The sequence below is a fragment of the Anas acuta genome, chromosome 4 (genome assembly GCF_963932015.1).
Source record: "Anas acuta chromosome 4, bAnaAcu1.1, whole genome shotgun sequence".
In the NCBI taxonomy this organism is placed as follows: domain Eukaryota; kingdom Metazoa; phylum Chordata; class Aves; order Anseriformes; family Anatidae; genus Anas; species Anas acuta.
Genome location: NC_088982.1, coordinates 59,408,049 through 59,435,344, shown reverse-complemented (window position 1 = coordinate 59,435,344; position 27,296 = coordinate 59,408,049). Strand labels below are relative to the sequence as shown.

Sequence of the window (27,296 nt, the reverse complement as noted above, 5' to 3'; positions counted from 1 at the left end):
TTGTATTTCCTCCCTAAAGATAACCTGCAACACAGGTTGGGAATCATTTTGTTAACTACTAATTAAGTATCAAAATATATTGTGTCCTTCAGGGCCTTTTAGACTTACAGATCTGGTATATTTTTCAGTTGGAGAGCACTTACTCTCCATACAGTTTTGCCAGTAAACTCTAATGCTTTCATTTCAATGTAACAGTATTAGATTTCTCTTATCTGCTTATGAAGAATGTCAAGACAAAGAACAGGCATTTGAATGTGTAATGCTGTAAATGAAGCAGCAAAATTCAGACAGCCTTTCCAGGACTAATTCACCCATAATCTTTGCCTCGGAGAGATATGTTTTTATTGTTTTTATTTTGTATTTATTCTCCTTTGTGGTGGTTGAATTATTGAATGCAAAGAACTTTGGATACTTTATCTGCAAAGCAACAGTAATTTGCAATTTTATATTTTGATAAATATAAAATGCTTTTTATATGTTTTCAAGGAAACAAGTTATTCTCATTTTTTTGTCTAGCTTTCATTTCAACATTAATTCCTTTCTTTGGCTAATCTTTTATGTATACTGACTGTTCCTGAAGGAAAAACCATAGAAGAAGACATAAAGATAAAATTAAAAGGTAAATAAAAGGTTTTATTCTATATGCTGATTGTTCTTCTGAGCCTCTAATAAGCAGTAGGATCGTACTATACAATGATGTCTTTCAGATTGCAAATATTTCTGAGTTCCTGTACATTAAAAGGCAAGTTATCTATGTTTTTATTTTTCTTTTCTTTGAACCACTTATTATACTTTTTTTTTTTTAAATTAACATATGTTGACATTCAGATCTTGTAGATAATACAGCAGAGAAATCTGTTTTCAAAGTTTTCCTTATATATTCTTTTGAAGCATTATGAATATTGACAAGGTAATGATACTGCTGCTGCTATTCTTTCTACTTTTGAGATATAGAAGTGTATTATATTCCTGTGTTTTTTTCCCTGCTGCCTAGCAGTATACTTACATAAGATTTCAACAGGCTGAACCCGGGTAGCTGGGAAACCAGTTTTGCCTTCAGATAATGTGCTCAGATAGGCAAAACTTATTCCTGTGCTAAAATTGAGGAGGAATAAACTGGTACTTCAGAAGGTTATATATCTGAGCAGAATGTAAGAGTAGGTGCTCTGGTTCATTTTTATAAAGATTGACTACTGGGATAAATAGTGTTTTATTTTTTTTCCAATTCATTGGTGAAATTACCTCTGATTGCAATGAAGTTAGAGCTGTTAGAGCACCTTTGAAAATCATATCCAGAGAATATAACTTCAGTTTTATTTTTCCATGGAAGTGCTTCAATAGCAGAAGTAAAATTTTGTCTAGCTTTAGACTAAACAATGAGAATCTTAAAATGTATGAAGGACCTCTTTTCCTGATTTTTGCATTTCTCAGTATATACAGTTTAACTACTATTCGTTATTTGGAATTGTTATTACAATGTTTGTAATTATAAACATATTTTGTATGTATATACTTTCATTTTCTCATTTCTCCTTACTGTATTATATCTTCAATACAATTAGAAGATGTTAGAAACACATACCAAATCTGAAATGCTTATTGTGTCAGAAATACAATACAGAAATTTTGTGATAAATTCAACCAAAACACCCAGAATTCACTAGAATATACTTAATTTGTGAACTGTAGTCTTATATTACAGCCTGATGAAAAGTTCAAGTTAATTATTTTTATATTAATTCAATTGTATTTTGTTCACAAGAATAATTTACATAGCTGTTATATTAGTGCTTATATATAGAAGCAGGCATTATAAATTTATTTTCTTGGTGTGGATATATATATGGTAAGCTGTCTATCAAAAAAATTGCTGAACTGTGAATATCTTCCAACTCCTCCAGCCATCTTCCATGGAAGGAAGAAGACAGAGAGAATGTAATTTTTATCCCGTTTGCTAGTCAGGTTTCAAACTCTGTCTTCATTGATTAGAAACAAGTTCATGAAAGAAATGGGCATTACACAAGGAATTATTTTGGTTTGCACTGTTCTTGAATCAAGGAAGCTCCTGTACTCCACTTAAAAAGATATTACAGAACTGAAACATGTATGGGTTGGAAAAGCTGGTCTTACAGTCCTGCTTAGCAGGGTTGTTCATCTGAATAGCACAGCTGAGATGGATCTGCTCGTTAAGTGTTTTGAAAGCATCTTGCATCAATCTAGTATGATATACAGAAGTGAGTAGGAGAGCAGGCTTAGTGTACATCACATTTTCATAGTATTCAATGCTTACAGAATTAAACTTTAACGTTTATTAGAAGTAGACTGCAGTTCTTTTGCGTATGTCTGTACTGAAATGAGGAGGCACTTTGCACCATTCCTCTCCTTGAATGTCTATCATTAATATTTATTTAAAAGCTTTTAGAAGCTGGAGTTCTTTAAGCACAATGCAACTTAGAGTTTTTACTGAAAGTCTTGCAAATCCAGTTTCTGAGCAACAAACAAGATATGAAATAACTTCCAGATCCTGAGATCACTTGGCATAGTAGGATCCTCTAAATGAAGAGAAAATAGCATTATTATTTAAAAGATGGAAGCTGTCTGGATTTACCAGTCCTTCACACTATTAATATGGGTTAATGGAATGAAAGGAGCCTTTGATCTCTGATTATTATTATTATTATTTATCATCACTGTTCTGGAAAACATTCCAAGCAAAAGTACTCTTTTGTCTTTCGTTTATCCATATTTTTCTACCTCAGGCTAAGTAATCCCTGTCAGATAAAAGAAGGAATGGTTCTGTAGTCTTCTCTGGAGCTAAATACCAGAGTTATAGAACCAAGCTGAAAATGTTTTACAATTATTTTTGTTTTATCTGCCTATAAACAAAGAACACTTCAATAAATGGTAATGAATGAATAAACAATCTCATCGTGTCCAGTGCTGTCACTTAAGATTGTCTCTAGAACACAAGTAGGGATACTGCCATTAAAAAGCTCTGTATGTAAAAACAGAGTTTTAAAACTGAGCTTTGTAAATGTGCAGAAACATTTGGGCATATTACTATTCACGAACATTTTGTGTGGCATTAAAAAACTGGAGAGAGTTTTGTCAATGTTAGGTACCTGACCTTCTGAATGTGCCTTTAACTATACATATGCTACAGTAAATGGAAATAATGCAAGCATTGGAGCAGCCACACAGTTTAAGAATGGATTTTAAGAATTGATTTAAGAACCAAATTGAATTAAATTCAAAACACTCGTCATCTCATATCTCAATAATTGATCACTTGCATTATTGTTAATTCTCTCTGGAAAATACAAAACTGTAGGGACATGACATGAATTTATATGCCACTTTCTGTAGTGCTCACAGAGGGACTATACTATGTTTGCTGCGCTAGTCTTTCCACTCTATTGCTCTCATCCCTTAAAAACACCGTGTTAAGTCCAGGCCTACAAAAACACTTTGCAAATCTTGACTATCTGGAAAAACAAAAGCCGTACACAGATTTCAACTTGTGAATCTCCTGGCTTTTTTCCTCCTTTTTGTTTTATTTCCTGTTTTCCTTACTAAAATATGGGGAAGCTTAGTTTACTGACACCTTGGTTTTCTAAGGCCTGAACCAAGCTCTTTCACTTTTCTTTCATCTAGAAGACTATTGTGTTCTTTTGGCTTGCTTTCTGCCCATGCTAGAGAGATCCTGAGTAGGGGTGATGAGTATTATATTAACATATTGCGGGGCAGTGCTATGTACCCCAAATCTAACTTAATTTTTAATAGGCAGATCATACTATATAAGCACAGCCTGAATATGATTCATTAGTGTGTAATTCTTTCCAATTTTTTTAAGGCAGTGAGAACATAATTTGTAGAAATTCTGACTTTCCAAGCAAGATAATCTTAATTTCTTCCCATGTAATGTAGTGTGTGGTTTTTTGTCTTTTAATCTGTTCTTGCTGGCATCATCTGAATTCATTAGTACTTACTTTTGTGCTTATCATCAACTTGATACTTAATAAATTAGTCCCAAAATCCAGGCTTCTTTTAAGTGTTTTTTTAACAGCCCATTATGTCTCCAATTGAGCCAGTTATTCAGCCTTCTATAATGTTCCAAACCCATTTTTCTCCAGCTTTACATGTAACAGAATGAATTACCAAAGTCCAGATAAATACCACATTTTCTTTGTCAAGAGGATTAATGCCTAAAGGAAGATACTGTGCCTGCTGAATCTGGTACCCTTCTCTTTGGAATAAATATGCTTTACTTCATCTCATTTTTCATGTTCCTTTATATGTTTAATTGTTCTCTATATTAAAATTTATCCCAAAGCATTTCATGTTAATGAAATCTAACTGCTTTGTTTCTAGAATCCATATACTTTCCATGTATACTACTCTATAAATGTACATTAGCATACTCTGATAGAATTGGTTAGAATAAATACATAAAAATTAAAATCACTATTAAGCGTTAAGATTGATGTGCTACTTCTGGAATGTGTCTCTTCGAATTTTTATTCCACTTTTGATGTGGTATAGAGGCATTCTGTCATCTCTGAACCCTTGTCTCCCTTATGTTCATCTCAGCATTGCTGAAAACAGGATTCAGGAAATAGGTCACTACCATCCTTTACTGCATATTAACCTCTTTGCTTGCTCTCTTCTTTTAATGGCTGACATATGAGCTATCTGTTTTCATTTCATTTGCAGGGTCACCTCAGCTTACCTACTGACAACTTTCATTTTATCTCTAAGCTTCCTGACTTTTTAAGAGGGAAATGTACTTGCTACTAGTTGGTCTCTTTCCACTCTCTTAGCTCTGGTTGTTCATTGTTATTCCATTTGAGTTTATTAATTAGCTAGGTCTGGAATCCTTCCCTGAAAGGCCACTTTATATTTAAAGATGTGCCGGATACAGATTCAAGATAACTTAAGAAACGTTAACTGTTAGCTTGTGACTCAAATTCAATTCACCAATTTTTCTACTCTAGATGACTACCCTCATTAAATTTTTATTTCAGTTTAAATCTTTTTAAATGGTAAATCTTAAATGGAAGTTTTAAATGTTACTGTTCATCTTTTAGTCTAATTTACTGAATTAACTTGTAACATTTTCTGTGAACTTATTTTATACTTCCTGTGTCTTTACAGTGCCTTTTTTTCTATGAAAACTGTGCTTAAAATAGCATTGCTTCTTGTTGAACCAGTAATTGAAGATAGAATCTGCCAGCTGTCACATAAAGATCACTGAAGTCTGCTGTTAGTAGTATCTGTTTCAATTTCTATCTAGAAAATTAGTCTTCCATCTACCATGAGAAGTTCTTTTTTTTGAATCCCTTTCAGTTCAGCTTTGCAATATCCTTCACCATGCAGGTAGCCTGAGTTATCTGTTGACCTTGTTCTCCTCCAGGGCCTGAAATGTTCCACTGAAGCTCAGCTTATCACTTTCTCATTTCCATTTCTCTGTGAGTTCACCTGCATCGGTACTTAGTTCAGATAAGGAACACTCTTTTGAAACCCATGTCACATTCATTCCCACCTTGTATGCTTTGGTTCACATTACGCTGGACACATTGACTGTTCATTTTGAGTGAAGTGAAGACAAATAGTGAACTCCAGAAGTTTACCCAGTATGCTCCCAGTTGCTGCTGGTTTGTTCAGTCCATAGGACTAGAGAGGATCTACTGTGAAGTAAAAATGAAGTAAAAACACTTGAAATGTGTAGTGTGAAGAGTGAATTCTGAAAATCAATAGGCACTACTCGCTAATACAAACATAGCCTGGGAGTCTTCAGCAGCTCAACATAAACATCTTTGCATCAGTAGCAGTGATATTCTTCCAGTCAAATGCTGAACTTCTGAACTTTGTTCTGATGTGAAGGGTGATGTTAGTGGGAGGTTCTGATTCCGTGAACATAACTGAACCACAGATCGTATGTGATATACCTGTTCCTAGGACAAGGTGTGTCATGTTTCACCAGGTATGTTCTTAGATCTTAGATTTTCAAATAGATCTTCTATTGCTTATCTGTTTCCTGCTGCTCTTTATACAGGTATATATATGAAAGACACTAGATAGAGCTTCAGATCATGTCTACTTTTATCTATAATAGCTACTACATTCATCTTCTGTTTTAGGCTTCTCTTAAAGAGATGGAAATAGAAAGACCGAATACCTGCTCTTCTGCATCTCCCAAGATGCAGAAGATGCAGACATTGCAGATGCAGACATTAATACTTTCTGTTCTCTGAACTGCCAAATCCCATGATCAGACATGTAGTGTTCCCCATCCCTTGAATAGGAAAGAATCTAACAACATCCAAGCTGCTTCTGTAAAAGTTTTGCAACATAACAAACCACATTAAGGACCAAGCTATAAAAGGATGAAATTTATTACTCTGAGGAATAAAAATGATTTCATAGACATAAACAAAAGCTCACACTTTTAACAGAACTAAGAATTACTACAGATTATATAATATATATATAATCTTTCCTAATTTTAAAATCCCTTATTTCATTTTAAAGAAGGACAGTGCTATTATTCCTAATGACTTTTTATCTGGCCAGCAAAAAAAAAAAAAAAAAAAAAAGTAATAGGACTCTACTCTTCCAAACATACAGAAATTGCAAAATTGCATTTTAATATCTTAAAAAAAATTGTTTCTTAACTGGGTTTGTCAGGTTTGTCAGAAAAGGATTGCTAGGTAGTGTTAAAAATACTAGTTTCAAGGGAGACAAAAGAATAACCTTCAAACTTTTTCTGACTTTGTCTCTTATCAGTCATGCAAGTGTCAGAGTCATAATGTGAATACTCGAGAAGACTTTGAATTGTCAATAGAGTAAGCTCCCTTTTTGAGGTTATATTCGCTGGAACAGAAGAGATAACACTATTATCAGTGTTTTTATAGTGTAGCCAATTTCTCATTGCATGTACTGAAATGCAGTTTTTAATATAGTTTAGATATTAGTATAATGATAAATGTCAGACTTTAAACTAAATTCTGAATGTTTCTCTCAGTCCTTATACAGGATGAAGTTCCACTTTGATCTCTCTCAGATTTTTATGAATATTTTCTGGAAAAAAAAATATTTTCAAACACATTTGTAGCCATGCCCCCCTCTACCTCCCCCCCCTCCCCCCCTTTTTGTTTTTGAAATTGACATTAAGATCTGCACTTTTTCCTGGTATGTGTGTGGAATCATCAGCCGGATGGAACTTCAGAGTCTAGCACTGGAATAAATGCCAGCCCCCTACATAATGTACAAGTACCATTACAAACTATTTATGGTGGTTGTGTACAAGGAGTTTAATGGTTTTTCTAATAATGCATGCAAACCCATTATATTTACTACTGACTGTATAAGTTGGTTTGAACTGTAGTTACTTGTTACTTGGCTTGTTACTTTTATTTCACATAAATATTGATTTTTTTATACTATCTAGCTAATGCACACAATGTCAATGCATGTAAAAGTATTGTGCAAATTTTATATGTTAAGATGATGACACTTAAGCTTTTACATTTGGCTTACTTCAAACTTGTTAATATTTACACTGAAATTAACTGATGGCTTAGCCTTTACAACTCTCAGCCCACTAGCACTGGTTTTCATTTAATTGGCTTTGAATTGTTGGTCATTGTTAGGAATATGTCAAATAACTCAATAATTCAAGATCTTTTCTATGAGAATTGTATGTTATCTTCACTACTAGATTTAGGTAGTCTTTGGTAGTCTTTTACTGCATCTAGGTATTCTGAAATAATATTTGTTTTACATGAATGAAATTCTCATCCCTGATCTTCTAATGTACAGGTTAACAAATAAAGATTGACAATTGTATCAGTGCATAGGGCTTCACTAGGATTCTCTAATATATCAGATGTATGAAAACACTTCCTAATACATCAGCATAAATTAAATTCAAATAATCATGAAATATGCTAAGTGCCTAGCGAATTTTATGTAGGCACAACTGTGGCTCAGCTGAAAGCTAGGTTATTTTTTTAATATCAAAAAATACTCCATATTCTGTAACTATTGGAACTAATTGTTACTCAACATAGATTTCATTTTGTATTGTGTCCCTTATGTTGTAAAGTTGACTGTTTCCCTGTTAATATCACTCAAGATTCTGATAATACACACATTGTTTTTAACTGTAAGACTCCAGATGAGTTCATACAGCCTTTGATTAACTTTGGATATTGGATATAAGAACTCTGCCAGTGAAAAATATCAGTGTCAGAAATTTTAGCAAGCTACATAACTGATAATATATATTTTATAATACATGACAGGGCAGGCTATAGTGCTCATCTTACAGAATGAGGACTAAATTTTTTCTCATTTCCATTTTGTTCTCTGCTGTCTTCTCTTTTCCTCCCAATCTGCCTATTTTAAGAAAAACAAAAATGGTTGAAGCAGTAGATAAGTGTTTTCTCAATTATCTTATTGCTGATAGAGCAGCGAATTAAAAAGATAAAAATGATAAAAGTATATATATAAAGCAGTATTATTAGCAAATACATACTTTCATATTGCTATGCATAGCTTAGCAGATTGAATTCCTGTATCTTTTATAGTTTTAAAAAGGTTCAAAATACAAAAAGGAAGTAAAGAAACAATTCAAAGAAATGAAAATGCAGAGGCAACACTGGTGTAAAATATTTTACTTACTATCCAACTTTTCTTCTTACTTTATATAATTATAATATTCAATCTTATTTGAGAAAGTGTCCAATAACAGTCAACTACCAGAGTGTAATCCAGGCAGCAGTAGCTCACTTTCACTGTATCTTTTTCACTGTAGAAGACAAATATTTTGCGAAGTGTGCTCTACAGACTGTCTTAAAAGTTCCAGACCTATAGAGAAGTAATGAAACTATGCAAAGTGCTGCAACAAACTAGCTTTACGTGTAATATTTATATCAGTCTAACTTTAAAAAAAATAAAATCATTATATCTTTACAATACTTAAACAGTTGCCATCCATATTTGAAGTTGTTCTTAGGTTTTGTTAACCAGCTTAGTTTATCTTTTCTGAAGGACATGCCATAGATTAAGATCAGGGGGACATGTGTCATGAATCTTGAATTACTATTAGGATGAGCTGAAATATACTGAAATATCTGGAATGACCTCCTTCCTGAATTGTTCTTTTCCAGTGATTCTAATCAGTGTTTTCTGGAAGTAGGGTACGAAATTTGGTGCCATGGATTAAAGGCTCTAGCCACTGTTTCTAGCTAACATTGCAAAATATGTCGTATATCACAGTGTCTTTTTTAACTGGAAGCAACACTAGGAGTGTTCTCATAGCTCTAGGCTGTATAGTATGTAGCCGTTCTTGGGTAAAACAATGACATGCCCCATTCAGGTCTCTCTCTAACAAAGAACTACAGACAAAAACAACAAGAAATTCCAGTCAGCTAGTTTTGTAACTACTCTTTTTGATGAGCTGGGCCTCCCTGTGTAACTACTTGTTTTTGATGAGCTGGGCCTCCCTGAAAACTAGTAAAAGCTAATTGGAAGTTGTGTAGGAAGGGAAAAAATATTCTTGAGTCTGTTCTGTGGTCACTAAAAAGCTTTTGTGCTAGCAATTACATTTGATAAGTACGTTTTACATTTTCCTTGTGATATGTTTTATAAAATATAGATATAATCTTTAATTCTTAAAGATATCATGTCATCTTTGTAAGCAGTTTGAAGAACATATGCAATCCTGCAGAGATATGTGGTGAGTACTTCATTTATATTGAATTTACTTTGAGGCTAAGAATGTAATTTTGTTTAACTTACACTGAAAGGCAATGCATGCTTCCAAAAGCAGGGGACAAAGGATGAGGAGATTTAAGATATCGCAGCTGTGTTTTTCCAAGAAGAGTAAAGAGTTTGGGCAAAGCTTTCAAGAGTTCAATCCTTTAAGTTACAAAATGAAGTCTAATAAGTTCTTCTCATGGATAAATTAAAAAAAAAAAGTGCAAATTACCAATTTTCAAGGTAAAATAAAATCAGTGGTGTCTCACAGGGGTTTATGTTAGCACCTTTGCTGTTTGCTATTCATCCCTTTCTATAAGCATGACAGTTTGCTGTTGGCCTTAAGTTATTTGGAATGCTAAAGACTTGCCAGCTGTTGAATAATGATAGACACAGTTCAGCACAGAAGAACTTCAGAAGAGGTCCATTAAATAATGATATGGAGAAAAGCATCAAAAGAATAATCTTTTCAATTTATTCAAACTAAATGTGAAGGTGGCATGTTCAAATAAAACATTTCAATGCATAATGCAGCCAGCTGTGGAACTCCATGCTGCAGGTTATTGCAGGCATTTAAAGCTTAAAGTATGCAAAAAGCTATTGAACAAATTTATAGCTATAAAACCTGTTCAGGATGGTAGTTTCAAGGTAGTCTGCCTAAAACAAGTATAGCTTGGGAGGCAGTATCTCAAGGAGAGATTTAAAGGTTCTAGATCACAAACCTCAACATAAACATCAAAATGTAGTGTCGTTAATAGCATCTGTCTTGAAGTATGTGAAGACTGTTAATGGCAAAATTAGTTTTGTCTTTGTCCACAGCATTTAATAAGATAGAAGGATAAAAATTGTAAATAATTCAAGTGTGTGTATTTCAAGAAATGTGGAAAATACTAGCAGTGTAGTCACAAAAATGAAGATTTTAATTAGTTGGTCATTTAAAAGAAAACTAGGTAGCTTTGATTATTTATTTATTTATTTATTTTATTGTTGTGTTGCAAGGTTGAAGAGTCTTTTGTATTAGTCATGCTGGAGTTATTTGAATTTCATACTGGAATACCCACATCGTTCACATGGTATACATCTTAATCCATGTCCTTTTGGAGTTAGATTTAAGGAGGAAGGGAAAATGAGATGTGGACTGATAGGGAGCATTATGTAGTGCTGCTCGTGCATGCAGCCAGCTGTTCAGGTTAACTTTTGAGAGGTCACCGGAGAGAGAAATGGAAAAACAGGAAAGGTGATCACTTGTATGTAACTCTTAAGATGATTAGACAAAGATATAAAGATATACTTCCTAGCATTGAAAATAACTTATATTTTGGAGTACTTTATCAGGGCAGATGCTACGCTTCCTCTTACTTGGAAGGAGTTTTAGGACAAGTAAAATATGCTTAGATTCAACAGGTAGAAGAGACTTACCTCCTAGTAAGTTGAGAAACAGCAGAGATAGTACTTGGCGGATTGTGACTGTTCTCATCTTGATTGTAATCTTTGGTGTGTGATTGTAATCTTTGAGAAGAATGAGCTAATGTACATGGTGTACATTAGCTTCTAGCCATCACAGTTCCTTGTTGAGATAGATATTACAGTAAAAAATTAGTGCTTTTCCTGTCTCTTGCCTTTTTGAATAAGCAAGAAGTGTTTCACTCATGAGAAAAAAATATATATATATTCTAATAAGGAGCAGAGAAACAACCTTTAGACATGAGAAAATTCAAATGCTAAAGATGAGATACTAGACTCTATTTGGAGCATTATTGTCGGCATATCATGAAGTGTCTACCAGATGTTTTCCATGCACTGTTAGTCACAGTTAGCTTTAATTCAGTAAAAAGTTCTCTCTCTAGGTCAGTTTTGGAGGCATTTCTAACCACCAGAAACATGGATGACAGTTCACCTGCTGAACCTCTTACTTGAGCTTATTTGTAGAACCCATTCTTTGTTATGGAAAGCCTTCGACGTACTTTTTTCTTGTGGCACTCGATTTAGTCTTCTGAAGCTCAATTAAATGTTACATTGAAATAAATGTTAGGTTAAAATTCTTTAATATAGAGTAAATGATTTTACTTTATAGTTTGTTCTATGCAATTATGGGGCTTATTGCATACTATATATCTTTCTAAATATTGATATTTTGAAACTCTATGTCCAATAAACCATTAAGGTGAAATACTGGCTCTCTTGAAATCAATAGCAAAATGCTTATTGACTTATTTTGAATCAGCATTTCATCCAAATTATTTTGTGTACAGAGAAGAAACCTCTGTGCTCTTTTAGAAATAGCATGGGACTGAAACTCTGCTAAGGTCAGAGTCACTGTGAGGTTTTGTAACGAGAGCCTTAGAATTCATTGCTCACTTTGTGTAAACTAAACAGAAGTGTGCAGCAAAAACTTTTTTCTTACTTCTTTTTTTTTTTTTTAATAACATACTTTGAGAAATTGCTTGTAATGTTAAAAGAATCACTAATTAGTTTATAGGAACTGAGAGGAATCTTGAAAGTCTGGAGAGGTGAAAACAGACAAAATTCATTATGAAGCCAACAACTGCTCCTCCAACACTGGGCACAACCTTTGTCATGACGTGGTGGGATGCCTGGAGAAACAATCTTCAGATTACATGTTTGTGTTAAGTTAAAGAAAAACTTACCAGTATAGATGAGTTCTGAAAACTGACTCAACGCAGAAAATTCTAGGAATTATTGGCTGGAGTTTTGTTCATTTTGTTAATTTTAATTCATTTAGAGAAAGCAACAAACACCACATCAGAATTTGCTTGTCTCAGCCAGCAATAAATTAGTGAATTAATTAAATTCAGAGAAACGCAGAAGGTTGAGGGCACTATTCAGCCTGTCAGATCTTGATTCAGGCTCAGCTAGTGAATAAATTTCCCTCTAGGACAAATCTAAATGCAAAGTTTTTGCTTAGTATAAGAGAGTTGCAAGCACTCTGAAAGTATTAATAAAATACTACGTTTTGTAAGTCTTCAATTTTAATTGGTTTTCTTCTATTATCAATGGAAAATTATTCAAATTATCAGTGGAAAAATATTTAAAAATTGTTTTGTATTTATGTGCAATGTACAAATGCTTGCAGCCTCCCTCCTACTACTAAAACCTTGCCATGTAAGCCTAATACAGTTGATGACATCTTTATTTTACCTTTTAATGGGCAAATTAATATTCTCTTCTGAAAGTGATCAATCTAAGGGTTTGATTTTCAACAACTTTGCCCAAACTAATAGCACTTATTTGCAAACCACTAAGGGCTTACTACAGAGTCTAACTTGAAAATCTAACCATCACTATAACTGTAACCTCAAAGATCTGTGTGATTGGGAATTTAGTTTATGCATGCTTGATGTATTGTTTTGTGCAATCCTGAGTAATTTATCTTCTCTCATATTAGAATTATGCAGTTACAGTAAGATTTGCTGAAAAACTTGCAGCAAAACAAAATTTTAGTGGGGAGCTTCTCAACATTTATCCAGAGTTTACATGCTAGAATTCAGCTGAGGTACCAGAGGTCTGAAAAGTTCAATACGATAGAAATGTAAACGTGTTAAAGCACTGTAAAATATACCCCTCCTGCTATCAGTCAGCAGTGAGATCTCACATTTGTTTGTCTTTACCTCAAATTAACAACAACAAAAACAAACAAAAAGCAATATGCATAACTGCCTATTAGAGAAAGTAAACTAGTACTTTTCCCTTTGAAGAAGGGAAAGTCAACAGAATGCAGTAAGAACTTAAAGAAACTGTTGAAAGTATAAGAAACGCTATAAGAAAATTTCAGGACATTAATAATTTTACATATGTTAATTATTTTGCATACCCCCAGCTATGGCGTTGGGTTTGTTGATTTTTTTTCTTGAACCTGTAATTTAAGGTAGTTTATTGTTTTCTGTTTTTTTGTTGTTGTTGTTGTTTGGTTGGTTGGTTGGTTTTGATCGGTTGGTTGTTTTTTTGTTTTGTTTTTCTAACATTGTGAAGTTAGAATCCGGGTGCTAGCTACATAGATCACATGGATTTTTGTTCCTCCATATAGATTCAGAAAATTTCTTGTTCTCTATCAGTACTGCAAATATATGGATAATACAAAGAGTTAAGATCTATACAAATTTGAATTCTAGCATTTTCAATAATTCAGATGTGTGTGCACAATGGTGGTAGTTTGGCTTTTGAAATTTTTATGATGACTATTTTATGTTTTTGATATAGTCAGCTCTGCCTTTGCTCAGTTCTGTAAAGCTGTGATCAGCTAAAGGAAAGTTATTTCTTCTTTCTACCTTATAACAGAGAAAGCAGAATCATTTATCATCAGGAGGTAGTGGATGTGCTCTACTTTGTATTTCAGTCTACTTTGTTAATGAAATTCATTTTATGGCCTCTGCCTTAAAAGCTTATTTGTCCACAGTGGCCCTTTCTTTTTTTTTTTTTTTTTTTTTTTTTTTTGTTTGTTTGTTTCAAATCACTAAATGTGAAAATAAAATATAAAATGGGAGTAGTTCTATGAATTCAGACATAATTAAGCTTAGTCACATTCACAGATACCAGAAGTAACATATTCAAAGCTCATGTTTTCCTTTCTGAGCTGAAAAGAGACTGCAGTTTCACAATTTAATACTTGTAAAATTATTTTAACTTCCTTGCATATCAGTGTCAAAGTCTCACATGAATAAGGAGTTATTACATCTGAGAGAATTTTTCATTTGGCCTTAAATAAATCCCAGGTTTCTTTTTCCCAGTACATGGACATTGTATTCTATTGATTTTCTTCTAGGTATTATTTTTTATGACTCTTTTAGTAAAGCTAACATTTAAAATATTTCTGTATAAACTTGAAAGTAATGATCATTCTGAACTTTTGTTCAGACTTTGTTTTTTGTAGTCCTTGAACTTTTTGGTCCTTATCAATTCGTGGGTTTGTTTGTTTTTTGTTGGAGACGGATGAAGGGAAGAACTTGAAATGCAACATGTCTTGCAGACAGCAATATTTGATTTATATTCATTGCAGGATGGAATACTTGCTAGGCATTGCACAGTAGATAGGTCTGAGATTTTGTGTCATAACATAAATTTTTTAGCTACAGGCTTTTATGATACATTAAGTTAATGCTTGCAATCCTAAAACAGAACTTCATAAAATACATCATTACAAATTTGATAGTTGCCAAAGTACAAGATGTTTAATGTTAATAACACATTCATTGAAAAAAAAAATGTTCTCACTCCTGCATTCTAATAATTAGGAAGCATCTGCCAGTGTGTTAAACAACAAATTTAAATATGTGACTCCCATTGCTGCTGTCATAAATCATGGATTCAAAGCACTTGTTATTGTGAAATAAATTCCTATTTGTACAGTGTCTACTTTCAAATTTTATATTCTAAACATGGAGTTGATTCCTTTGTTCTCAGTTTGTCCTAGTAAAGACTTAATTTGGCTCAGTTTCTATGTCATGTAAGTAGTATTTTTTCAAATACGTTAACTAAACCTAAAATGCTATACAAAATATTGCTCTGGGCAACACAGAGTAGTTTTTTTTTTTTAGTAACTCATCTGTACAACTCTGAAAACTATAGGCTTACTCTAGAACAAATTGACTAGAAAACAGTACAACAAATTTTATTTGGTTCTAACCCCCCTTTTTTTTTTAATCTATAAATACTAGGCTGTATTCACTTATTGGGAGAGATTTTGATTTGGTTTAGGTTTAGATTAGCTGTATTGATCACTTTTAGTGGAACAGAATAGAATAGAATAGTTTGGTTGGAAGGGACCTTTAAAGATTATCATGTCCAACTGCCTCACCACTTCAGGGTTAACCAAAACTTAAAGCATAATAATGAGGACATTGTCTAAATGTCTCTTGAACACTGACAGCGTGGGGGCATCTTTCTCAGGAACCTCTCTAGGGAGCCTGTTCCAGTGTTTGACCATCCTCACAGTAAATATGTTTTCTGATGTCCAGACTGAACTTCCCCTGGTGCAGCCTTTGGCTGTTCCCACATGTCCCATCACTGGTTCCCAGGGGTCAGAGTCTGACACCAACATTGCCACTTCCCCTCCTCAGGAAGTTGTAGAGAGTAACAAGGTTAGTCTAGCATTAGGTATTCAACCTAAAGTGGTATATGGTGAAACTTGGTAAATACTACTGTTAGGATTAAGAGGTGAAGCAATCTAATTAGATATCAAATGGAAAATAAAATGGGATTATTAATTGACACATGGAAGAATAACATTTGCAATTGAAAATACTGAGGGACAGTTCATCGTTATGAGTGATTTTTTAAAACTGTTTGGACATACTAACTGAAGAAAGGAAGGATCAAAGGGTATTTAGGAAATAACTTGTAACCAATTATGTTTTTGTCCTTCATACATGAAAAAGTTCTTTGCAAAAATGTATTTGATAGAGAAGAACTCAACCAAAATTTATTTGGAAAAAGAAGTTGGCCATCCCCAGTAACAGTCATTGACCACTACAGTGCTATAGTGAAGTGGATTAAATTCAGTTGTTTCCTGTAGAGCAGCCAACATTTCTTACATTTTCTGATAGTATTTCACTAAGAGTATATCCTCTGTCACTGCAATAAATAACAGTGTCATGTAGATGGTGAGACCTCATCATCTGATCTAAGGGCACAATTCTTGTTCCAAGCACTGTAGAATACATCACCTGAAATGAAACTACATGCATGATTTAGGACCCTAGGAGCACAATACTGTGAATATATACTGCACATTTGAATTAATGTATCATTATTATCCTCATATTACATTTAGAGGTCACTAAGTTTGACTTGCAATCATGAGTTTCCTCAGCACAAGAAAAAGGTAGAATTGCTGTGAATTGAAGGTCTGATAGTCAAATGAATGTTTCTGTTGTGTAAATAATGTAACATTAAGGTCAGGTGGGACTGCACTTTCTGCCGTGGCCTCAATTTCTGTTCTCATTTGGAGATTTGGGCCCGTAGCCTTTCATGTAAATTCATTATGAATGTTAATTTGGATAGTGATAAAACGTGCAAAGGGAAATAATCTGTTTTCTTATTAAATTCTATGGTTATTTTACCATGATGATGGAAATCTGATTAGTTTTCAGTCTTGGACAGTGTAACATTAGGGTACAAACTCCTACGTACTGCTAACATGAAACCACTGTAATGGCTCTTGTGTCATTTCCAGTCCCTCATTTACTGTTCTTTTATAGCACTCTGTCCTCCCAATATCATTTGTTTTACTCCAGTCTGTACCTGTAAGTTTATTCTCCCTATTTCCTAATTTGAAATATCATAGTTTGGCTTCCATGTGGTAAGCAAGCAGTGCATACTTCAACTAGTAACACTTGAACTTTCATTAGTATTATTGATTAACACTCACCTTTGTCTCACTGTAATTAAAGCTCTGGGAGTGTCAGCTTTTTTTGAGATTTTTGTCCTCTTTTACATGTTGATTTGAAAGTTGTCCATTTTTTAAGCAAAGCATCACAGAAGCAGCATTTCTTTTTCTTAGGCAGCTTGGCTAAGCTGTGTTGTATAAACTTCCCCAGACTACCAGAATGCTAGTTCAGAGATGCTGGAAATTTCAACTTCATCTCAGTTAAAGTCTCTCACGTGGGTACTGTGTGTCATAATGTACATTCAGGGAAAAGACATCTGTTGTATGCCAGTCTTTTAGGTAACTTGGGAATTAAGTGTCATAAGGGTAGCAATGTTTTTTTCCTAACGTGAATTCAATTTTTTTTTTTTTGGTTGGTTGGTTGGTATTATTTTTTTTTTTTCTCAAAGAATTGCTGTATCTTTTGTCTTGTTAATATTTAGTAATTAATAAATGTAGGAGAATTCTCTCACTAGAATAATTTCTTATTCAGTGGGTTGTATTAAAACATCTATAGCTGAGCAGAAAGTTCACAGTTTCTGTATTTGCAGTATCACCTCTACTACCTAGTACCTTTGATAGCACTTTGATGACACCGTAAGTAATACAGTATAGCTATAAAAGCTGTCTAGGTGCAACCAAAGTCTGTAGCATAAGCCAGGATTTGCATACCTTTAAGTTACACCAGCTACCCTTCCCAGCCAGTTAGTCTGCAAAACTAAGCAATATCTCTCCACTTTTGCTCTAGGCTTGGGAACCCAAATCATATTCTGTGCTCGGTGCCAGATGAACCTCATGGAAGCCAGCCAGCACAGTCTGCTTCATCTAGCCAGTCCTGTGAAAACTGGCTGCTCTCTCTGGGCTGTGTTTTGTTTTGGGGCAACAGTGAACACAGCAGTGAGTTTAGGCATAGATCTACTTCTCAATCATTTAATTAATACGAGTGAATCAAGGAGTCTGTATAAGATTGTCATGTGTAGCTATAGCATATAATTAAAAAAAAAATCAACATTAAATTTTTCTTAAATCAGGTAATAATCATCCATAGCTATTAAACTAAATTTAATAGAAGTAGCTAATATGCTATACAGTCATGCTTGTTAAGGGAGAATCTCCACACCTATACCAACTGTTACTCCAAGGGTGCTGAGGCAGGTTTACATACACAGAGTTCTATCTGTGGGGTCCATTGCTGATTTTCTAGATTAACCTACAACTTCTTACAATACAGAGCTTGAGCTTAAGCTGAACAAAATCACTAAAAGTACATAGTCACCACTGCTAGTAATTCTTATGCTTATTTCTAACCATTTTTATGTGCTGGCATGTGTACCTTACTTTTTTCTTAGTCCTTGTCATGCTGATATGTAACTGAGCTGGATTGGATTTTGTACAGAGGAGAGACATTGCTTAGAGAGATTGCTTAGTAACATGAATTTTCACGAGAGTAGCATTCTGTTGACTCTAATTCCAGTTGGAGATGTTCAAAGAGCTATTAACTCTCTGAAGGAGTTTATTTCCTGTGGGTTAGTGCTAAATTATTTTTGTTTTGTTGTTAAACAAAGCAAAGATCATAGCTGGCTTCACAGTTATTGCTATAGTCATATACAATTTTCAGCTTGACAGAAACACAAATTCATTAAAGCTGTATTTAAATTAGCTGTGAGTTTGGATTTATTTTGTGTTTAATACTACATTCAGTTGTAAAGCAGTTAAGCATCACTTGCAAATGTGCCCTTTTATAAATGGATATCTACAGTTAAAGAAATTATCCTGTTAAACATTTGAATATCAACCAAACTTTGGAATTTAACGTGGTTAGGTTAATCAAAGATTTCTGAGTTGGTCAGTAAATGAACTGGAGTCAATACTTCTTGTATTTCTCTAGTTTTTGAGATATTTCTTCATGTATTTATATACTTTTTCAGTATTTTTATTAAGATTTTTAATACTATTTGAGATTTTTAATACTACTTCTGGAGCTTTGTTAGAACTAGAATCCTGTTCTTTGTTCTCTAATTTCTTTTTTCTTTTTTTAAAAATTGTATAAATATGTATTTATATATATACTATATATTTTAAAAAGAAAAAAAAAAAAACAGGAGCAGAAGCAAAGCCAATAAGTGGGGGAAAAACACTTTCATAAAGCTTAGGATAAGTTGAAGTGTTACAAGGAATGAAATACTTGGATTCTGTTTTTTTTGTTTGTTTGTTTGTTTATAATTTGTTTATCAAATTAGAATACATTCTACAGAACTACTGAGATATGTGATGTTTCTTTGTTCTTATCTTGTAAATATAATAAATCTGACAACTGAGCAGAAAATCTACAATTAGTTTAGTTTTAGACATTTGTAGAGGCTTTACAAAATTAAGGAAGTAATTAAGAGAGAAGTGAGATGACGTCTGGACTATTTCAGTGGTCTGCTTTTTATTGGCTTCCAATACACAGTGTTATATGTGTGTCACATCTTGCAAATTCGGGGCAAGCTATTTCTCAGTTATCCAGAATGATACTTCATGAAGCAGCTTTGCATGGTGTGCTATTGCTAAACCCAACTCAGTTAAATCAGCTCCCTCCACCCTAGCTTCCTTCATCCACACACTCATAAACATTATGATGTTTTGTTTTAGGAAAGAGCACTGGAGCTCTTGAAATTGTGTTTCAACTTGATGTGATCTACTCCAGAAGGTAATTGTATTGCCTTAAGATTTAATGTGTAACTCATAGAGGCCTTAGTTTTGATTACTTTGTTTTATTTACATTGCATTAACAGAAAGGGAGGAAAGATTATGTTTAACTCAAGTATTTTCCTGAACATGAACAACTATCAGTCTTGAAGGGAAATCACAAGCATATGTTGTATTTAGGGAAATTTAAAAATATATTACATTGTTGTTATCCTTGACTATCCTAGTGAGGGATTATATGTATGTGCCATCTGCAGTTCAATAACACTAAATATTTAATGAGTTTACGAATAGTAGATAAATATTTAACACTGCTTTGTAGAAATGTGCATGCAGTAAACAACTGTTTGTCACTGACAAATAAAATGGCATGATTTGAGGACATGATTATTTCAGTTAGCAATTCAAATTACTTCTGTGGAATTAAACTTGAGATAGGACAACATTAAAGGTGGAAAAGGACAAGTTGTTCAATGTGTCAGTCACATTTCAGTTCCACTACAAGTCTTGCTAGCATAGTATTTGCTGTTGTCTTGGTTGTGGCAATTGTGTGGCTGTATGGCTCTTCTGTGTAAGTCATGGTTGCATCTGTTCTGACGGACTTCAGCTTTGCAACTTAAATGGTCATTCCTCTTGATGCCTCTAAAATGAAAGAGAAATACTGATTTTATTCATGAATTTATTTAAAGCTTTTGCCTAGAGCATTCACAGTCAGACTTCACAGAGCTTCCAAATATTAAACGGATTCAGTGAAAAAAAGCAGAAAAGATAGCAAACCCAGAAATCTTACTTCAGTCCATTAATAGTTTGCAGGCTCAGATAAAATTTCACAAGAATATATGCCTTCTGTGTAGGTCATTCAGCAATTTTATGAAGGGAGACAAGTGTGAAAATAAAGACACCTCACATGTGACCAATTCCCTTGTTTTGGTTAACCAAAATAACCAAAATTCAATAATTTTATACAATTAAAAGCTGCTGTGGAACTACAAAAAAGTATTGAGAAAATAAGTTGAGAACCGTTCAAAAGCTGATTTATCATACATATATACATATAGTCACACTTTATATATTGTTTTTAAATATATTGTTTTTTTTTTTTAAGTATATTGTTTTTAAATGTGTTCTATTTTATGCAGGTTTGAGCCACAGATGGCTGTGAATTTCAAAATCTGATGAGTCAATAGCCATTGCAGTATACAAAACTATTGTATTGGGGTACATAATGCATAAATATTTCTCTGTACAAATAAAATGTATACCTCTTGAGTGGCCTCACAGTGTCATTATATACCTGTAGGGTAGGACACAAGGACAAGTGCTACACAGTACTCACAGTTCTCTCTTCATGAAAAGCCGTTTGCCGTCATTTTTGCATTAACTACTCATCTTCCATCTTCTGAATTTTTATTTGTATTTGAAAGCACATTGTTTGCGGAAAAAAATATGCAGCAAGTAATTCCTTTCATGCAGTGGTTATCAATACATTAGATATGGCGTAGGGTAGTGTCAAACTTTGGTGATTCACGTTATAGTGTCAAATGGAAGTTACTTTGTTTTCCCTTTGTCACTGCAACAGTCTTTCACTTTCTCAATATCTACACTGCCATTCCTTGGACTGTCATGCTGCTGTCATTCAGATGTACCCTCCTGTTGTTTTGAGAATTTGGAGAATAATGTCATTGGGAAGCAATCTGAGGAGCCTCCTGATCACCCAAAGTTAGATTTATTACTAGGTAACTTTAAAAAATAGCTTACCTAAGCAGATTTGTAATAGAAAAAAGAAGTTAAAAGATAAAATGAAAAACTAAATATATATATGCACACGGGACTAAAAACATCTGTCTTATTTAACATTTCAACTAACTAGCTTTTAATTAGTGCTCTCTGTCTCTCTCTTTTAAGTTAACCTGGCATATCTTGATCTCTCAAATAAAGATGGCATGATGGCTTTTAAGTTATGGTTAAGGTGGCTACTCACTTTGCTTGTAGCCGTTCCTGTCCTCTCTCTGGGGAAAGAGCAGGGTGTAACAATTGTCTCTTACTAGATTTTAAAACATAATATCTCCAAAACTAAATCAAAGTACATCAACTTCCTTGCAAGGGAGGCTATGCCTTTAGCAATTGATATTTTAAAAAATATATAACATCGATTCCTATGAGATATTTAGCCAGAAATTCATATTCATCAGCCAGTTTTCAAAGTTCAGTCTCTGCTTTAGGTCTTCTAGGCAGGTTTCATTTCAAGTTTCATTTTCTTTGTTTTAGGTTAGTTCAATTTTTTTTTTTTATTTGCATTTACAATAAACTGTATCCAGTCTATGTTTTTATCTACACTGAATATCAGGTGATGGTAAATACTCTAGCTTTTGGTACTGCCTCTCACAATATCCTTCTGGACAAAATGAGCAGAATACAGTTAGATAAAAGCATAATAAGATGAGTGAACTGGCTGATGGGTCAGGCCCAGAGTTTTCTTGTAAATGAGGTTACATCAGGCTGGTGACCTGTCCCTAGTGGGGTTCCCCATGGCTCCATTTTAGGACCAGTTCTCTTCAATGTTTTTATAAATAATTTGGATGAAGGACTTCAAGGTTTTTGGAGCAAGTTTGTGGATGATACCATATTGGGTGGAGCTGTTGAGTGTATATCACAGAATCATCTAGGTTGGAAGAGACCTCCAAGATCACCTAGTCCAACCTCTGACCTAACACTAACAAGTCCTCCACTAAACCATATCACTAAGCTCTAAATCTAAACATCTTTTAAAGACCTCCAGGGATGGTGACTCCACCACTTCCCTGGGCAGCCCATTCCAATGCCTCACAACCCCTTCAGTAAAGAAGTTCTTCCTAATATCAAATTTAAGACTCCCCTGGTACAACTTTAGCCCATTCCCCCTCATCCTGTCACCAGCAGGAGACCAACCCCCACCTCGCTACAGCCTCCTTTAAGGTACCTGTAGAGTGTGATAAGGTCGCTCCTGAGCCTCCTCTTCTCCAGGCTGAATAAGTCCAGCTCCCTCAGCCGCTCCTCGTAGGACTTGTTCTCCAGACCCCTCACCAGCTTCGTCACCCTTCTCTGGACTCTTTCAAGCACCTCGATGTCCTTCTTGTAGCGAGGGGCCCAAAACTGAACACAGTGCTCGAGATGCGGCCTCACCAGAGCCGAGTACAGGGGGACAATCACTTCCCTAGCCCTGCTGGCCACACTGCTTCTTATGCAAGCCAGGATGCTGTTGGCCTTCTTGGCCACCTGAGCACACTGCTGGCTCATATTCAGCCGACTATCAACCATCACTCCCAGGTCCTTCTGTGCCAGGCATCTTTCTAACCACTCACCTCCTATCCTATGGCGCTGCTTGGAGTTGTTGTGCCCCAGGTGCAGGACCCAGCTTATATTTTGATAGAACATATTTAGCCTATATTTTGATAGAACAATTAATTTGATTGGATAAATATGAATATTTGTACTGATGGTGGGGTTGTTTTCTTCTAGTTACAGTTTTATATGCTAATAACAACACAAAGTGCTCATTTATACTACTTTACACAGGACAGCAAAGAACGGCAATTAAGAATTGGTCTGTTGAGAAACATGTTAACTTGATCTTTAATTTTTCTTAATGTGAAATATTCTTATTTTCTTCCTTTGTTATATCAGTCTATTTTGCCTTAGTGAGATTTATAAGGGGCCCTGACAAAAAGTCAAGAAATACGGATTGACCTATTATCACAGTCATATTGCAATGAGATAATCGTGTAAGTTATTTTTATCTTGTTAAAGAAAAAAGACATTTCATTTGAGAGATTGAATCTAGATATATGAAGTTCCTGCATACTTTAGCTTTGAATTAGTGATTTGAATGGACACAGAATAACTCAATTTTGAAAACAGTAGATAACCATCCACTGAGTAAAAAATGTTTTATAATATCTTATGAACTACATGTTTAAACAGTGCATCAACCAGAATTTAACCAGTATGGATGAAGGCATTCTTTTGTATGCTGAAGCATCAGAGTATTTCAAATGTTTGATTTGGAAAGTTGTTCTGAATCTTGACATGAATTCTATTCAGGCAGAATCATTCAGAATAAAATGAATTAAAGCAAAAGGTAAAATAGACTAACAAAGCCCTGAAACCATGAGGGGTGCAAAATGTTTCCTTTTTCTTTACTTTAATGGGAGTGAGCGTTTTTTGTCTATTTATTTGAGGTGAAAATTGTGTCTGTGCTTCAGAAGAATACATATAAATAATATTTTGAGAACACAGATATATTTAATGTAAAAGCATGACAAGCTATAGCCAAGATTGTAATTACTATAGTAGAGGAAGAGAGAGAAATTCCCTCATTTTTTGCATGTTTACATTCCTGTTTTTCCTTTCTTTTTTGCTATCACAGCTAGTTAACAATAAAAACTAACAACATCTGAATAATATGCTGTATGTTATTAAAAAGTAACGTACAAAATATGTCCATTAACAATAATTATTTTTGGGGGAAAAAATTGACTAACTTAGGTTTCCATTTAGTATTGGCATCTGTGATTGTGTTTACTACAATTTCATATAAACAAAATATTTGCATTAAGTAGCTTCACTCAGTCTACGAATAAAAAAGATAGACTTTTTAAAGGCAACATTGCAAGGTTCAATTTTCATTTCTGTCAAAAGTATGCAGAATCATGGCCTTGATTTTGTCAACCTCCCTTCTCAAAAATCTTATGTCCGGAACAAATAAATGTACATTCTTTACTCTACTTTAGCAGTGTGAAAGTAAGTACGGCACAATGCTCTCATATATAAAATATTACATTCTCTGTATATATATGTATAACCCTAAATATTTTATTTTTTAACACTCCTTTTTACCGAATATAGATGCATTTGTTGTTCAGCCATAGCTGCTGCTGCCTATATTTTTCTGCAAAACAGGTTTTGTTTGTCCTCACACACATCCAGTTGTGTGGAATTTTCAGTGGAATTCTTTGTTTTAAACAGAATTGCTTTTCATTTTTGTTTTACAGAGTTACATACATGGAAGCAGTCAGGCTCAGTTTGTTGCAGAATCTCATATTATTCTTCTGCTGAGTATCCTTCAAAATTGTGATAAATAGAAAAAAAAAAAAAAAGCTGTGCTATTAAATGAAATTGCTCTGACAGCGAACATCACTGAACTTTTGAGCAGGTATTGTATTTTGGCTTACTATATGATTAAATAAATATTCAATGTTGTTTCTGCTGCCAAGGAAAGCTGGCGTTGCTTTTCGCTTTTTGTGCCTTGTTATCACCTTTGTTACTGTTAATGTCTGGTTACTATTCTTAATGCTTTTCCTTTCAATATTATCATTGCAGTGGCAGAAATGAATTTTCTTCTCTTTTTCACTCTGTTCTGAAAGTTAAAAATGATGTGTTATTTATTTTATTTGTTTTAACGGACAAGAACTTGCAAAATTGAAACTTACTGATCATGTATGAGGATTATTTGCCCTCCAGTAGTCTTCAGCTTTTCTGTTTTTTTCTTTTTAACTAATCTAAACAGTTTACTTCTTATTCTCATGATAATAATAACTCAGTCCCATTTGTTCTCACATTGCCTCCTGGTGGAAGGACTCAGCATCCTTCTAATTTTTCATTCTTACTGACACAGGACAAATTAAGTTTTTGTTTGTCTGTTTGTTTTGGTGAATAAGTCTTAAGAACATGTAAGAAGAACTCAAATAGTATCTGGTTTGTTTAAACCTTGCTTCTGATCAGCTTTGCTCAGTGAGTGAAAACTGTAGTCACCATTAACTAATATTAAAGTACAATGTTTCCTTCACAAATATCTTCCTATAAGGAGAACAAGAAGGAAAAAATGTTTCCCCAGCTGTGAAGTAGTAGCCAGATCTCAGAGTTTGACAGTTGTAGCCACTCTCTTGCCCTCTTCCTGAGGATATGTAGACTTATTTAGATCCTGCCCCTCCTTTGGCTTCCCCATCTACTTTCATCTTTGGCACTTACTATCCAAAGAGAAGAGTATCATTTTGTCTACTTGCTTCATTCTTTTCATCATTCCTTCATGACATCAATTTTGCTACCTTAAACCTTATTCCACAGATGGCCAAGGCAAATTTAATTTAAAAATTATGAACAGATTTTTCAGATTAAAAGTAGCATTCCCTATTGTACTAGAGTAATACATCCATTTCTGTACCCTCCCCACCACGGGTAAAGGATAGATACAGACTTCCTTGAGCAAGTCCAGTGAAAGGCCACAAAGATGATTAAGGGTTTGGAGCATCTGTCATTTGAGGAAAGGCTGGGACTGAGGAGGCTCGAGGGAGATGAAAGGAAATGAAGATTAGCCAGGCTTCCCTCTTAGAAGGGGCAGTGGACCCAAATAGAAAAACAACTAGTTTCTTGGTCTGATGATGGGAAAACACTTTTTACAGTGAGGGTGGTCAAACTCTGGAATAGGTTGCTCAGATGCCCAGAGGTGTTGGAGAGTTTCCACCTGTGAAGACATTCAAAACTCAGCTGGGCATGGTTCTGGGCAACCTGCTCAAGCACTTTCATCAGGTGTGTTGGAAAAGATGTCACGTCCAACCTCAACTGTCCTGCAATTCTGTGAATTCTCTAGGTTTTATATCATACCCAAATTAACGTTGTGTAAAAATGACATTGTATTCATTCAAGATTTTAAGATGCTTTTTATCATTCATATTTTCTAAATTTGCACTCCATTTCTTGGGAAGGAAGAGCTAAAGATAGATTTACCTGAAAATTACAAAGTCAAAGCTCTCTAGTTATTAATTTAATTGATACATTTTTAAACATAAACAGAGACAGCTATTATATTGTAGATGGAAATGTATTATATAACAGTATGCATATTATTATACGGGTTTTGTGCTTTCTATAGTTTAACCACAATTTATTTTGTAATGCTTTTTGCTTTTCCCAAACTGATACAATTTAAAAAAATCTGTTATCTAAAACAAATCATTTTGGCTGATTGAAAATGAGATTTTTATTTTTTTTTACAGCAAAAACTAGTTAAGATTAAAAATAAACAAAACTTTTGTTCATGACATATTTTGTTTGTCTGACTCAGACGTGAAAGTGATATTTTTTGTTGGCAGAGACCATCTTTAAACTGGGAAGTTGGCTAACTGTATTAAAGCAGCTGGCTGAAAGAATACTTTTAGTGAGATTGTTCATTGCCAATTGCGAAAAGAATTCTCTAAGGTTTCATTTCATAGCTCAACACTGTTGAGCTGGGATTTTGGACACAAACATTTCACAAGTGACATGAAGTCTTGACAGATTTTAACAGTTATGCGTGAAGGAATTAATACATTTCTTTATCCTTTCAATGCTGGTAGTAATTACTAGCTGTTTCATTGCTTCTATATTTTTTGTTTATTCAGGAGATGTTGATAGAAAATATGGGGATTAGTTTAACAATAATAAAAAG

General features: G+C 34.0%; 1 protein-coding gene across 5 annotated transcripts in view; it reads left to right on the top strand.

Annotated features, from left to right (window-relative positions):
• The window catches only part of TUSC3 (tumor suppressor candidate 3), a 118,506-nt gene that overhangs the window by 67,917 nt on the left and 23,293 nt on the right, over positions 1 to 27,296 (top strand). For 3 of the 5 annotated variants that reach the window (XM_068681512.1, XM_068681510.1, XM_068681511.1), the window contains exon 7: positions 24,865 to 24,928. In XM_068681512.1, coding sequence (XP_068537613.1) covers positions 24,865 to 24,928 — 64 coding nt within the window. Of the gene's footprint in view, positions 1 to 17,891; positions 17,949 to 19,777; positions 19,836 to 24,864; positions 24,929 to 27,296 lie in introns of those variants that run through there. The other 2 variants (XM_068681513.1, XM_068681514.1) reach the window with 2 other exon arrangements.